This window comes from Antedon bifida, chromosome 1 (genome assembly GCF_963402885.1).
Source record: "Antedon bifida chromosome 1, ecAntBifi1.1, whole genome shotgun sequence".
In the NCBI taxonomy this organism is placed as follows: Eukaryota; Metazoa; Echinodermata; class Crinoidea; order Comatulida; family Antedonidae; genus Antedon; species Antedon bifida.
Window position 1 is genome coordinate 12,278,859 of NC_136226.1, and position 15,616 is coordinate 12,294,474.

Sequence of the window (15,616 nt, forward strand, 5' to 3'; positions counted from 1 at the left end):
AAAGGAAATTTAATTATACTGTGTTTTCAAATCAGCTAGTTTCTTTGTAGGCCATTTCTATGCAAAACAACTTTTTCAACAGAAAATAGAGAGAAATTCCAAAAAAATATTATGTCTACTCACTTGTTAATTTGGTTATTGTTTTCACTTGTCCATAACTTAAAATATAATATAAATCCAAAGGCAAATTACTGAAATTACAGTGGCTGAATTTCAGTCCGCAAAAAAAAAGCGAAAAGCTAAATCAAAACGTTAAAGTAACACAGCCAGAAAAGTTTAGCAGAGCTTCATCGATGCAAGTGACAAAATATAATATAGAAATATTATATTATGATTTACTGGTGTTGTACAAAACTTTTTAAAATTAAAAGTCCTTTTAAAACTCAACCTCTACTTTTATTAGAAGACCCTGCAACTGTAACAGAAGATGAGATTTCTTCAGAGCTAGGGGACTCAAGAACAAATAAAGATACAGAGACTGTTGCCAGACTTCTGAAAGAACATAAAGAAAAGAGATTAAGAAATGGTTCCTTATCAACATCAGGAGCAGAGGAGGTAACATTTCTAAATAAGTGAAATATTATTTAAAGTGTTCACTTGGTTACTTACATTAGCATGTAATATGCAATCAAACTTTGAAAAGCCAACTGAAGTCTACCATAGAGGAATTAGTTTACTAATACATAATCCGTATGAACCACATACATTTTGAAGTTGTTTTTATTGTATCCTTGTTATTGCCAAGTTTTTAAATAAAGGATTAAATGAATTAAATGTATTGGAATGTTAGTCAAACAACAGATCAATATGTATACATATCTAAAGTTGTTAGGATTGGGGCAAGTTCTGAAATATGTTTAAAAAGAAAAGCATAGTATTAAAAGCATTATACTTCTGAAATCTGAACAAAATACATTGATATTAAAATGTAAGCAGTTTCATTGTACACACTATTGACAGATGATTATATGATTTTTGATAGGAAATGTTTTGTCGATATATTGTTTTGGAAAACTACCAAAGTGATAAACTGAACATCCAACAAGGAGAAGAAGTAGAGGTTTTAGAATCACAATCTGAGGAGAGATGGTTAATTAAACACACTGAAGATTCATCTATGGTATGTAATAGATTATGTCATTTTAATTATCCAACAACCTTCTATTTCCTATTGTAAATTTGTAATCCTTGAAGATTAAGATATATTTAATTTAGGATGTCATTAAGGCTAAATAGTGGGATGAATAACATTTTATATTTTAATTCTTATTATTTTAAAGTGATTGTAGTTTGTATAAAACCATTATAATTAATTTTCTTATAATATATGATATCCATTTATCTACTTTAAAGTTTCTTACAGTTTTAAAACACATTGACGGAAAACAATAAACTCAATTTGGTATCTTGTTTTAATATTGTAAATGTTTATTTGTTTTAATTCTTTATTCTAAATTCCCAACACCAACGAGTCATATTGGTTTGTGTTGATATCAAGGCGATACTATATTCATATCATAACTACTACTAATTTTTCTATTGTTAATATCAATGTAATCCATGTTATTGTTTTGTCAATATTATCACAATTGTTATTTTTTGTTTAGATTGGTTATATTCCTGCCTCTCTGTTGGAAAAGCTTGATGAAGATGATAGTGGCCAATCCAAAAGGAACAGTGTTAAACTTGCCATTCAAGAACTCTTCCCGGAAATTGGTAACTTAACGCCTGATTCATAAAATAATTATTAATTGTATAACTTTTTTACGGAAGGAAAAATACTGTCATTAATTTCTTTTAAGAAGGACACAGTAACGAGTCATAATGATTAGGTTAAATTGTTTGTTTAATTGAGGCAAGTTTATAATGGGTTTTCTAATGAACAAAAAACAATTGGGGCCTTATGGTAGCATTAAATGAATGCATATTTGTTGTTGGCTAAATGAAATTCTAAATGGTATGTTTTGCACAAATTTGACTTTCATTGCCAATATATTATCTGGTTTCCACGCCTATATTTGATATCAATAAATTATCCCACATTGGATACAATTGTATAAGTTATTAAGTTTATATTTTTCTTAAATATAGTACCAACTGCTGAATCTATGCAGGAAAACAAACTTAAAAGAAAGCTGAGTGCTAAAGAAAGGTTGTTGACAATGAGGCAATACTCTGACCAAGATGATGTAAAGGATGTAAGTGTGTTTTTGTATTTAAAAACCACAAACAATTAATAGGCGTTTATATGTTTGCATTAACTATTGATCCAGTGTGCTAATGGTAGGATTTCTGCATATGAGAAGAGAAAATTCTGGGTTTGAATCTTGGTTGAGGTGGCATTTTCTCATACATATTTCCACATTTCACTGTTTTTTAAATAATACTAATTAATTTTCATGATATCACCAGTTTACACAAATACACCTGTAAACTTCCTAAAATTATTGTTTTATTATTTTATTTTATTTACATTTATAATTAATATGTGATGTTTATTAAGGCTAGGAAAATAGGTTATGTTCCATAAAGGACAATTTTTGCTTTATAAAAAAAATCCGAAAGAAATATTATACAGTCTAGTTTTGTTCATGTTGTCCACTGATCAGTTTGAGAAAGGCAAACATTCACAATATCACCTTTTGAGAAGGTTGTTATTGCAAAGTTGACCAAGTTTTGACTTTACTACTTTATCAGGAGTGAAACTGCAATTCCTTTGAGGAATATGTATAACCAAATTACTCTACTGCATATAAGAGTAGATCAAGGGGGAAAAGTAATATTGCCATCTTAAGCTCTGTCTACACTATCAAACTAGGTGTGATGTCCCCAAATATGGTAGTGATATGCTCAAATATGGTAGTGGTATGACATCATCATGTCCATATATAGGCACATCACATTTGTCACCACATCACATAAAGTTTGATAGCTTTTTAGCAATGATGTTCATTGAATCAAACCAGCAAAATTATGTTAATATCTAATATTGTTTGACCCACTATTTCAAAATCCTGGATCCGCTACTATAATTTATCATCTAATTTGATTAAAAAGTCATGAGTTTTAAAAGTCATTAGGTCAGGATTGAACCCTGGACCTTGTTATTAGAAGGCAATCAGTTAACCACCAGCTTCTCTAGTGATACCAAATGCTTATTAGAGTTGTTCTATGAATCAAACCAGCAAAATTTGGTAATATCTAATATACATTAGATTTATGTTTATATGGAAATTTAATTATCCAGTTTGTCTAAAATGTTATACAATACTTGCTTTAATTTTAGTAGTATGAAAATGTATTTTCAGAACTTAGCTCATTTTTTTAATGGTGGAAATGATAAAGTTATTATAACTAGGCATGGAAATGAGTCATCAGTCTTGGTTTCAATTTATTAAGTTATTTCTTCATATTTAACAACAAGTTTGCAACTTTTTCTGCAATTTTAAATGATGTTTATCAATATTAATTTCTTTGATGGCTATGAACAATCATAATATAACTGTCATGCTATTTATAAATTACATTACAACATATTAATAGAGAAATAGTATTATACATACCAGTAAAATTCTGATTTTATTTATACAGAGTTTTGATATGTGCGTGGCAATAGCGTCCTATATTCCAGTTGAAGAAGATGTTGATCACATTCCATTAGTCGAAGGACAATATGTAGAGATCTTAGACTCAGATGGTGCAATTGAATGGCTTGTGCAAACTAAACCAACAAAGGTCAACCCTCCAAGGCGAGGATGGGTTCCTGCCAGCCACCTCATGAAAGACCGTGCTACCATGGTTCCTGGACAGACCGAGTCGTTAAACCGGATGATATCAAGAGTAATATTGGATGAAAGTGATTCTGACTTAGCTGGAACTAAAAAACAAGAAGCTCTCATCAAAAGAAGGTTAGTATATCTATAATAAAATAATGTTTAACAATTCAAATTCTTTGCTATGAACAATCATAATATAACTGTCATGCTATTTATATTACAACAGGGAAAAATCGGATGTAATGTTAACAGTCTTAAACCTGATGTAACTCCGATAGACCACAATTTACCTCCAATAGGCAAAAGAGTGTATAAACATAGCTGTTAAAAGTTAGAACCTCCAAGCTTATAATTCATCCATTAAAAATTAATATTGTTTTTATTCTTTAGGTATGTTCTAGAAGAATTGCTGCAGACGGAAAGAGCTTTTGTAAAGAATATGATGTTTTGTTTAGAAACATACCTTCCATTGGTTGAGGACCAGAATGCACCACCAGCTGTTAAAGGAAAAAAAGATGTGCTCTTCTTAAATTTTGAGAAAATCTGTGACTTTCATAAAAAGTAAGTTGTTTACAATAAATCTATGACTGCGACAAACACCTGTCCATACTGTATATAGCAAAAATACATTTCCGCGTTTTAAAAAACATTGTTTTTTAAAACATGCATAATATTTTTCTATAGTTATAATGCATACATAAACTAAGATTTTTAAAATGTTGTACAAAAATTTAGGTTACTTCATTGTAAACATTTTATCATTATAGTTTTAGGCCTTTTTGTGTTTCTGTAAAATACAAAAATATTTCTATCAAGTCTACAATTGAAAACAATTGCTGCAATCAAGAAATATTCATATTATAATGTTAAAATTTCAGTTTAATAAACGCATGCAGATAAATATCGGGACTACATCTTTGCAATTGCTAAAGCTGTCAAACTTTATGTGACAAATAATGTGGACATGATGATGTCATATCACTACCAGATTTGGGTATATCTCTACCATATTTGGGCACATCACACTTTTTTGTCAACTAGTTTGATAGTATAGACAGAGTTTAAGATTGCCGTCAAAGCACTTATTAAACAAAAGAATAGAAAAACAGAAAAAAAAGTTCTTTTTATAAAATTGTCAGCAGATTGCATTGATTATAACGAATGGCCTTTAATTTCCTGTTGCTAAGAGAGTTGTATTAACATTTTCATCTACCACTTAACAAAGCCAAGCAATTTTCTTTGCAATAATATATGCGAAGAGAATTCTTGAAACTAGGAAGAAATAGGTCATGTGTCAATTTACCAACTTCCTTTAAACACGGCTTGCTGTTTCGTCTGTCATATTATCATTGACTTTAAACTTTCCCTTAATCTATCCCATAGGCCATATTATGATAGACAAAATTTCCTGTTTTTCACATTATTTTATTTGACAGATTCAGATTACATTCCCTTGATCTTACCTATATTTTTGTCTTCAAATTTTTACCTGATAATTATAATTATGAATAGTTTATATGTTTTGTGTAGACATTGTTATACGAAATAAAAAGGCAAGTTAATATACTAAGCACTAAGTGAAAATGAGACAATTTACTAAAAATGTATCAGATATTATTTTTTCATGTCTGTACAATTATGTAATCTGTTATGATTTTTTTTACATATGTTAAAGATATATTCCCCCCCCCCCCCCCCCCCACCCGAAAATAATTGTTTTGTTGAATATGCCATTTTAATGTCACATAATAGTTCTTCACTTTGACCAAAAATTGGATTGAAAAAAAACCCCATTATTTTTATTGACTGGAAGTCAATGGGTTTTTGGCTGAATTTAACTGTTTATTTTGTCTTTTTCATAAGTGAAAACGTTTTTTTTTCTACGCAAGTAATTAACTTATTAAAACTGCGAAATGGCATATTCAAAGTCTTTTTTTATTTTTCTTTATTTTTCATGTTTTTGGGGGACAATGCATCTTTAAAGCTTTATATGTTAAATGCACTAAATAAATATAATAATCTAATACACAGCCGGCTATAAAAGTAATACAGACACAGTATGTTTATGCAATTTAATGATAAAGTATATTTTCACGTTCTCATTATTTATTATTCACAAATTTTTACAGCACCTTTGTAAAAGAGTTAGAAGAGTGTGGAAATGACGCTTACAGTGTAGGTAGAGCTTTCATTAAATGGGTAAGAATACATTTTCAAATCATTCACTCATTTATGAGTATCTATTTAAATTTATGAGTATTTATTTAAAGTTATAGTAGTCTAATATATAATAATTTGAAGAGATATATTTCCTATATCATTTAACATCTATAGGAAATATTTATCCTAATTATTATATTCAAAAGAATAATATACAGTAATACATTAAGACATTTGAAATTTAATATTATTAATTTTTTTTTCTGTAGCAATGCAATTTTGAATATCACGTGCAATACTGCAAAAACAAACCGAGGTCAGAGAACTGTCTAACACCTACTGTCAAAGCCTGCTTTGATGTGAGTATGATTGAATAGGCCTACATTTTAATTTCATAAAAGGCTACACCATACCAAACCCAATTACCTTATAAATTAACAGGGAGATCAATTTAGAAAACAATGGTCATAGAAAGTTAATACAATCAACACAATTTAGATATTATTGAACAAACTGATTTAATTTGCTCAAATGTATTGCTTGTTTTACTTTATATTAGGAATATCTTCGTAGTAAAGGCATAGTGGATAAATTTAGTTTATCAGATTATCTGATTAAACCAGTGCAACGGCTTACTAAGTACCAGCTTCTACTTAAGGAGGTTGTGAAGTATACATCAAGAGCTAAAGAAGACTGTATTGAACTAGAGGTAAAAATGAACAATAATGTTAAAGATGAATTGTCCCTCAAAAACATGAAAAATGAAGATGAATAAATTCATGAATTAAATCCTATAAATTACAGTTTTTTCAGGTAAATCATTTTTTTCTGATCCAATTTTCGGTCAAAGTGAATAACTATTGTGTGACATTAAAATGGCATACTAAAAAAAATGTTTTTTCAGGGGGACAATACATCTTTAAACTGCATATCCATGTAAAGTAGGCATGTTGGGTGCAGGACTCGGCAGCAAATACCTACTTTGTATATTAATTTTTTGTTTACATTTATGGTCTTGAAATAATTTCATCTGGATCATAATGTTCTTTTTTTGTAAACATAGATGATAATGATAGGGTATAGATTTATTTATTGATAACAATGATAGTAATAATGTTAATAGAATAATTATGATGACGGTAGAGTATCAAACATTATATATTCTATAATCAATTAATATATTGACTGAAAGTCTACACCTGGCCTACCACGAATCTCTCCAATATAATTATTAATAATGACTGCCTGATCATAAGTTGATTGACACATATATTGACCTTGTATTTCTTAATTTTCTAGATGGCATTGAATGTAATGATGCAAGTACCTAAAAGGGCTAATGACCTAATGCATATTAGTCTCATCGAAGGCTTCCAGGTAAAACTAATGTGCTCTTTATGATTGGTACTCAGGTTAAGACATTAATCTATGACAAATTACTGTTTCCTTCTCCTATATCTGCGATAGAATTCTATAGAGACATGAATACTAGTAATTTGGTAATATATAATGTTAATCTAATTTTTAAAACACATATGTCACTAAATCAAGAACATTTATTATGATCTATTTATCAATTACTGATCACACAATCTGACCTACTTTACAAAATTTGGTTATAACTATTTAATTGATTATCCTTTTTTTAATGAATGTACATTGAAATTTTAATTTTTATTTAACTGTAAGTACATATACAAATAAAACGAACCTGAAATATACTAATAACATATTTGGGATAAGAGTATACTAATGATGAATTTCTAAGACACAAAAGTCATTCCTCATAACTAGTACAGACAGAAAATTAAAAGGCGATATAACCCAGTAGGCCTAATAGTAAACTCAATATTGCTTTATGATGATAATAGTAGTTTTTACATTTCCTCTCACTAATGGCTTTAAGTTCAAATAATGAGGTATTTGTCCCATATGTATGACTGGCTATACATTTTTAGAGGCAAATACAGGTCACAGTATTATAGTTCACACTAGCTACTACTACACTGAGGTTTACTAAACTCTGTACTATAATAAGAATAGTTATGTGTAAGGCAACACACAGATTAATGCTATATTAAATCATAGCACATAAAGTAGTTAATATCAAATATAGGTTATGATTTGATTTGAACAAAGAAACAACTAAAAACAAATTGCCTAGAACTAGGACACAACATTGTGGATTAAATTGTCAATTATATGCTTTCACCTTTCTTTCAAGGGCAACATTAATGATCTTGGGAAGCTGTATCGCCAGGAGGACTACACAGTGTGGACAGGAAAGCAGAAAGGGAGGGGAAAAGAAAGGCATGTGTTTCTATTTAAAGATCTTATAATGCTTACTAAGATCAAGAAAGATCCCCGCTCTGAAGGGTTTACATATGCTTACAAGAACCACATGACAGTAAGTATCTGCAGCTCAGACTTATACATCCTTACCTCGCAAAGTGGGTCTGGGGGAACTCACACCAAATATTACAACCAGTACCAAACTGAGAGAGGCAATAGGGGTGTCACTTGAATAACAGTTTTGGTAGTGTTAAACATATATTGTCCATTTAATGGGAAAGTTTCCCCTTAATATAGGTCCCCTGAATAGGAATACATCTATTAGATAGCTTTAGTGGGATCATCAATTTTTTCTCAATTCTTAATAGAAACATAATAACAATCATAACAGAATCAATTCATTCACATTCACCCTATCAGAACATGAATAAAGCTAAAAAAAGTTGTTTTTTTTATTTGGCAAACTCAACTGTGTTATTGTTATTGTTGTGATACAGCACATTTTAAAACCAACATTTGTGCCAACTACATCAATGTGATTTCAATTATATTATGACATTATTTTGAAAGATAGAACACTTTTATGTTTGAATGTTTTGAAATAGCAATAATCAAATTATGAATGTATTATATCAATGATCCTGGTTAATAAATTTGATATTGTTTTGAACACAAAACATTGTATGACCTTCAGAAAAATGAAAGTGTGCTTTTAGAGCAGACACATTTAAACAAAATGTATCTAGAGACCTAGATTGCTCCTTTTTCATTGTATGAATTGTATGAAGTATCCAGTCAGGTAATAGACAAATTAGTTGAAAATTAGAATTTCATTATCCTTCGTCAACAATGTGATCTAATATAGACAGAAGTTATGTATGTCAGTATAAAGGCTGTCTTTTAACAGTTTATACTTTGAATGCAGATCTCACCGAGCCAGTGGCATAACACAAGTGGCAAAGGCTCCTGGTTTAGGGGCCTGTTACAACCGTTAATGTAGAAAACGCCAGCTAATGTCGAAACAACCGTTAATGTAGAACAACCCACCGCTTATGTAGTAAAACCTCCAGCTTATGTAGAAACACCAACAGCTTATGTAGTAAATAAAAATCAACACCAGCTAATGTAGAAACAGTCAACAGCTTATGTAGTAACGAAAATTGCCTCCCAGCTTATGTAGTTACTATCGCCAGCTAATGTAGAAAATGTTATATATTTTCACAAAAATGTCTCATTCATGTGCAACTGCATCGATCTTTATTTAGCTATCAGTCTTTCCACCTCTCGTAAGCAACCAACTTTCTAAAACGACCACACATCGTAAGCAACCATCTCTGTTAAGGGACCGCTTCTCATAATCGACCACCTCTCGTAAGGGATCACCTCCTATCATAAGGGACCACTTCTCATAATCGACCACCTCTCGTAAGCGACCACCTCTCTTAAGGACCACACCTCTCGTAAGTGACGACCTCTTTTAAATAACCACCACCTCTATTAAGGGACTGCTTCTCATAATCGACCATCTTCCATCACAATGACCTCTCGAAAGTGACCACCTCTATTGCGACGACCACTGTCTCTGTTAAGGGACCGCTTCTTATCATTGACCACTTCCGAGAAGTCGTCTTAAAAGAGACGGTGGTCGTTCAATAGAGGTGGTCACTTACCAGAGGTCGTAGTCGATTATGAGAAGCGGTTCTTTAATAGAGGTTGTGGCTTCTTAAAAGAGGTGGTCACTTACGAGAGGTGTGGTCGTTAAGAGAGGTGGTCGCTTACGAGAGGTGATCGATTATGAAAAGCGGTTCCTTGGTTCCTTATGAGAGGAGGTGATTACTTACGAGAGGTGGTCTATAAAAGCAGTGGTCCCTTAATAGAAACGGTGGACGTTCAATAGAGGTGGTCACTTACCAGAGGTCGTTGTGACGGGAGATAGTCGATTATGAGAAGCGGTCATTTAATAGAGAGAAAGAGGTCGTGGTCCCTTAAAAGAGGTGGTCATTTACGAGAGGTGTGGTCGTTAATAGAGGTGGTCGCTTACGAGAGGTGGAAAGACTGATAGCTAAGTAAAGATCGATGCTTGCACATTAATTATAGACATTTTTGTAAAATATATAACATTTTCTACATTAGCTGGCGATAGTAACTACATAAGCTGGGAGGCAATTTTCGTTACTACATAAGCTGTTGACTGTTTCTACATTAGCTGGTGTTGATTTTTATTTACTACATAAGCTGTTGGTGTTTCTACATAAGCTGGAGGTTTTACTACATAAGCGGTGGATTGTTCTACATTAACGGTTGTTTCGACATTAGCTGGCGTTTTCTACATTAGCGGTTGTAACAGGGCCCTCCAATGCTGGCTAGTTGCATTGGGCTGCTTATGCTCTGGGGCCTTTAGCTTTAGCCGGAGAACAGTCAGGGCCGTTACGCCATTGCACCGAGCATTGGTATTTACTACTACAATACAACTGTAGATATAAACTTACAACGGAAAGAATGTATTGTGGCATTTTGACTGGACTAGGTGCAATTCCGCTTCTGATACCCTCATCAAACTTCAATAGAACTTAGTTTAGAAGCACTGTACTTGAACAAATTAAATAATGTTATTAATTAATTCATTTAATTTAATTGTAGATACCTGGCATAGGAATGACAGAAGAATCTAGAGATGAGAGATGTTTTGAATTGTGGTATGGCAAAGCATCATCTTCCCTTAGCATGACATTACAGGTAAGAGTAAATATAATGATACAATCTTACAAAAAGATTGATTGATTGATTGATTGAATTTATTTAATACTCAACATTAAAATTACATACAGACAAAAGACAAAATAACGAGCATCAGGAACACCCATTAGGCCGGAAAAAATTAGCCCATTTCCAATGGGGTCCAAATTGCACATAAACAATAAAAAATACAACATTTATAAAAAAATACATATAAAATTATATATACATTAAAAATAAAGCCCAGCAAAACAGAAAAATATAAAGAGATAGCAAAAAAGTAATGAGTAAGATTGCACGTTGTCAAGACTATTATAGTTATCATAATTATTATTAATATTAAATATTGTTTATTAAGGTTGTACACTTAAACAAACACAGTTAAATACACTATTATATTATACAATTAAGTAAGTCTTTATAATGAAAAATGATTCATCTATGAAATGATTATGTTTTATAGGCAAAAACAAAGTATGTAAAAGAGGCTTGGGTAAAAGAAATAAGAAGTCTACTTGAACAGAAACAAATGGAAATGTTAGAAGCAAAAGCCAGTGTGGAGAGAATTTATGGTAAGTTTATGATATAATATTAATGTTTATTGACATAGTAATATTTATAGTAGGCCTATTGAAGATAATGACAAAAGTGACAAAATGTCATTACAGTATAAATAAGAAAGTAACATAATAAATATTAAAAAGAATAGTAAAAATACCTAAAATCTTCATAAATTTGTAATATGATGGTTTCACTTTTGTAAAGCCTGCCCTCTTTAAAATAAGAAAGTAACAGAAAGCTAATAAAATTATGCCCTCTATTACAAATTGTTAGCTATACTTTTCCAGTTAATGAACACCAAATCGTAATGGAAAATGTAAAAATATCAAAACGGAAAATCAGTAAACTCTAAACATCCATCTTTTGATATTACCTATTATGAACAGGTGCATTACATCAAACAAGAAGTTCTATACGATCAGCCAGTTCTATTTCATCACTCAATTCCGAGCCAGGTAGTGCGCCCTCTCCATTGATGTTGCATGTCTGTCTATCTGGTTTAAATATGTTTACTAATTCTCTAATATCTTATATCTTTTTTTTAATTACTTTTGTCTAAATATTACTAATAAACATATTACTTTTGTAACATGACATTTTCTGACAATTACAGTTTCTACTTCCTAATTAGGTAATTTAATTTAGTTGGTTAACCACATCTACTTTATACGGACATTTCTATATTTTCTTTTTTTAGTAATTCTTTTATTTGTGCATGTTAAACTATCAATTATGTATAGCTTTGTACTGTGTTATTGATTGTACAGCTATGAATAGCTATTTATTCACAGTGTAAAAAGGAACACTGTACATCAGTAGATAAATACAGTACATTACATTAGATTCCTCCCTCTTCAACACTTTCCCATTCCTGCACCTCCATCTTTAACACTTTGATTTGGATTCATTGAAAATACCAGCAGAAAACCACATTTTGGATGATGGTGTATAGCGAGTTCAGAATCTGTTTGAGCTTCAGCTTATTCTCACTCCTGGTGTTATTAAATCAAACCAATTCGCTTTTTCTGTACACTTTCCTTTACTACACACTTAGCATTTACAATGAATAAAAAATATTTAATATTATTTTTTGTATAGGAACACTCAGTAATTCCAGTTTATTAAGTAAGTCCAGTGAATCCCTTACATTCAATGAAACTTCCACATCAAGTTTAGGTGCCACATCATCGTTATCCGTACCAGCTCGTCTCCATGGTGACAGTTTCACAAGCCTCGACAGCGATTCCCCACCACGGGATGTAAGTAAAAAGGCTATGCTAGATTAACTTGCACATTTACAAGCACTTGCATGATACTGACTGATATTTGTCTATGCTACAAAATGGTAAAATTAGGTAACAGAGCTGGTGGGAGTAAGAAATTTGAAACGGATTGGATTTATGTCTGCTCTCTGCCAAGATGAGCATTTATAAATGATTACTCATGGCTTATAACAATATCACATTAATATTATTATTACATACCAGTACATTAAGTTCCTCTAAATTCCCTTTGGAACATGTTTGAAGACTCATTTTTTTCCATCCATTACATTTTCTCACCAGCTCACCCTATGCCATTATGCTTTTGTAACAGAAATGTTATGAGTTTGCTTTTAATATGAAGAAATGTATACTGTAGTTTGCTTTTTTTCTCTCTCTAAAAATATGGCCAACAAACTGTATACAATAATAATTTTGCTTGTCAACCAAATAATTATGAAAGACAGAGAAAATGTATGAAACAACTACAGTACCTTATTTCGATATGATAGAATAAATTATCAAATATCAGAAAAATTTTTGTTACATGAAATCAACTACTATTTTCCAAATTAAAGCTAAATTGTTAGGCATTTTGAGTAGAAGTTGTAGTATCGGATACAGATGAGTTATAGTCGCTTAGGCTAGAGTTGTCCCAGCAATTTTGTTTTATTTTTCTGTACATCAAACAATATCAATTATTCTGGTTGTAATAATTCTGTACTTATATTTTGCTCTATTGTATGTAAAAATAGTGCCACTCTTAATTGGCTATTAATTGTAGCTTTGCTTATATGCAATACATGTCTTAATCCAGAATTGTGAAGATCTTGAAATCGGTGGGTTATACGAAATATCTGATGACTTTATCGCCGGAGGAATGTGTGGGCTAGAACTGAGCAAAGGCGAGCTAGTCAAGCTTGTAGAGGCTGAGAATAACAATGTATGCATTGTTCAGTCCATGCCTAGCCCAGGATGTTGCACTGGTGAGGAGGGCAGTGTACCACCTTACTTACTACGGAGAAGAAAGTCCCTTGAAGGTAACATGCTCAATATTTTGCTGTCGTAGATGAAGTAGTGTTGTTGCTTAGCTTGGCATTTCTCTTTTTTTAACTTTTACATATTTTGATCTTTCACACATGTTCATCCTCTTTTGTACATTACTTTGTTTGATTTATGGAAAATAAATAATAAACAGACTCAATTTCAAATTTGTTTATAATTCGTTGTATTAAAGTATATAATACCCCTTTTACACCACCAGTAAAAATGCGGAGTTGATCCGGAATTGTATAACCCGAGTCGTACCCGGGACGCAAAAATGCGGAAATGTAGGCCGGTGTAAACGACGTAAAAAGTTACCCGGGTCGCTGAACGACCCGGGTAAGTGATGCGGAATGTATTCAGCATCAAGTCAACCCGGGACGCACCCGGGATGAACCTGTGTTTGCGGTGTAAAACGCTCAGCGTATCTTTACCCGTTTGTTTACTATCCTCGCTCACTATAGTATTTAATTTACATAGAAATAAGATAAGATTGATTTTGTTTATTCGCTCATTTATTAAATAAAACTTATGGTTATTTATTATTCATTTTTTATTTCAAGATATTATTCTTCACGAGTAGACTCAATTTTTGTGTGTATTGCCATAAAACAAAATTGTAGGAGGTATAATGAGCAGAACGTTACTAGGGTCTCTCTTCGTGCGTGAGAGGGCGATATTTCGAATGATCTAGAACATTTACACGGGTTGGTATTTTGCAGTGTAAATACACGAAACCCGTGTCATTCCCGGGTTAATGAATCAGGTGTGAAATGGAAATTTATCCGGACACGACCCGGGTTTGTTATAAGCTCGGCGGTGTAAAAGGGGTATAAGATATCATTCTTGACAATTACACTACCATACTGTATCTGCTTATAATATGGACATGTGCAGTATGTGTTTATCTTGAAATTTATCCATAACATAAACAAATATTTATATAATGAATTATTAAATAATAATTTATTATAATATACTGCTGATAAACTTTGATATTAATTTTGAATGTTGCATTTTGAGTAGTAAAATACTTAGATAATAAGTAAATAAAATTATTATTAATAATAAAATTAACAACTACATTAACTATTTTTACAGCACCTGTCAGCATAGTAGAAAAACCAGAAACTGTTTCTGTAAATGTAGGTGATAACGCAACTTTCACTTGCACGTTCACCGGCATGCCAACACCAACTACTGATTGGTACTTTAAAGGTCATGTGATCAAAGGTCAAAGTAGCATGAATGCCGATGAGGGATTATGGATATCAACCATCACAATACTGAATGTGAACATAGAGGATAGTGGGAAATACAGATGCGTTATAAATAACGCATTTAGTACAAAGTCTTGCACGGCTCATTTGCATGTAGCATGTAGGTTGACAAATGAATCATCTCATTATTTATTCATTAATTATAAATGAATATTCATTTAATTTGAAGTTAATCATTACATTTTTCATTTATACAATTATTCTTTCATCATTCATTAATCTGTTAACTTTATTCATTCATAGCTAAAGCAAGTTTGAATCAAATCTCTCAATCAACTAATGGCAATCAATAAATATTCGATCTATTAATGAATAACCAATTAGTTCAAAGAACTTACATCCAGTGGCTTCAAACAAAAACTGAACTGAAAAAAAAACAATCCTGTCAACCAAGCCACTTCTGCCAGCCAAACACTACACAATAATAAAGTACAGTGTTAACGAACATCTCAAACAACATCTGTAAAAGTAGCAAAAATGTTTTGTGTACATAATCAAAACTAAA

At 31.5% G+C, this 15,616-nt stretch overlaps 1 protein-coding gene across 1 annotated transcript in view; it reads left to right on the plus strand.

Moving 5' to 3' along the window:
* The window catches only part of LOC144842335 (uncharacterized), a 41,697-nt gene that overhangs the window by 25,755 nt on the left and 326 nt on the right, over positions 1-15,616 (plus strand). The window contains exons 10-26 of the mRNA XM_078698773.1: positions 404-555; positions 983-1,120; positions 1,608-1,716; positions 2,092-2,198; positions 3,592-3,908; positions 4,167-4,337; positions 5,906-5,975; positions 6,206-6,295; positions 6,496-6,645; positions 7,236-7,313; positions 8,161-8,343; positions 10,869-10,964; positions 11,428-11,536; positions 11,912-11,980; positions 12,624-12,784; positions 13,605-13,827; positions 14,933-14,976. Of these exons, the coding sequence (XP_078554899.1) occupies positions 404-555; positions 983-1,120; positions 1,608-1,716; positions 2,092-2,198; positions 3,592-3,908; positions 4,167-4,337; positions 5,906-5,975; positions 6,206-6,295; positions 6,496-6,645; positions 7,236-7,313; positions 8,161-8,343; positions 10,869-10,964; positions 11,428-11,536; positions 11,912-11,980; positions 12,624-12,784; positions 13,605-13,827; positions 14,933-14,976 (2,267 nt within the window). The remainder of the gene's footprint in view (positions 1-403; positions 556-982; positions 1,121-1,607; positions 1,717-2,091; positions 2,199-3,591; positions 3,909-4,166; positions 4,338-5,905; positions 5,976-6,205; positions 6,296-6,495; positions 6,646-7,235; positions 7,314-8,160; positions 8,344-10,868; positions 10,965-11,427; positions 11,537-11,911; positions 11,981-12,623; positions 12,785-13,604; positions 13,828-14,932; positions 14,977-15,616) is intronic.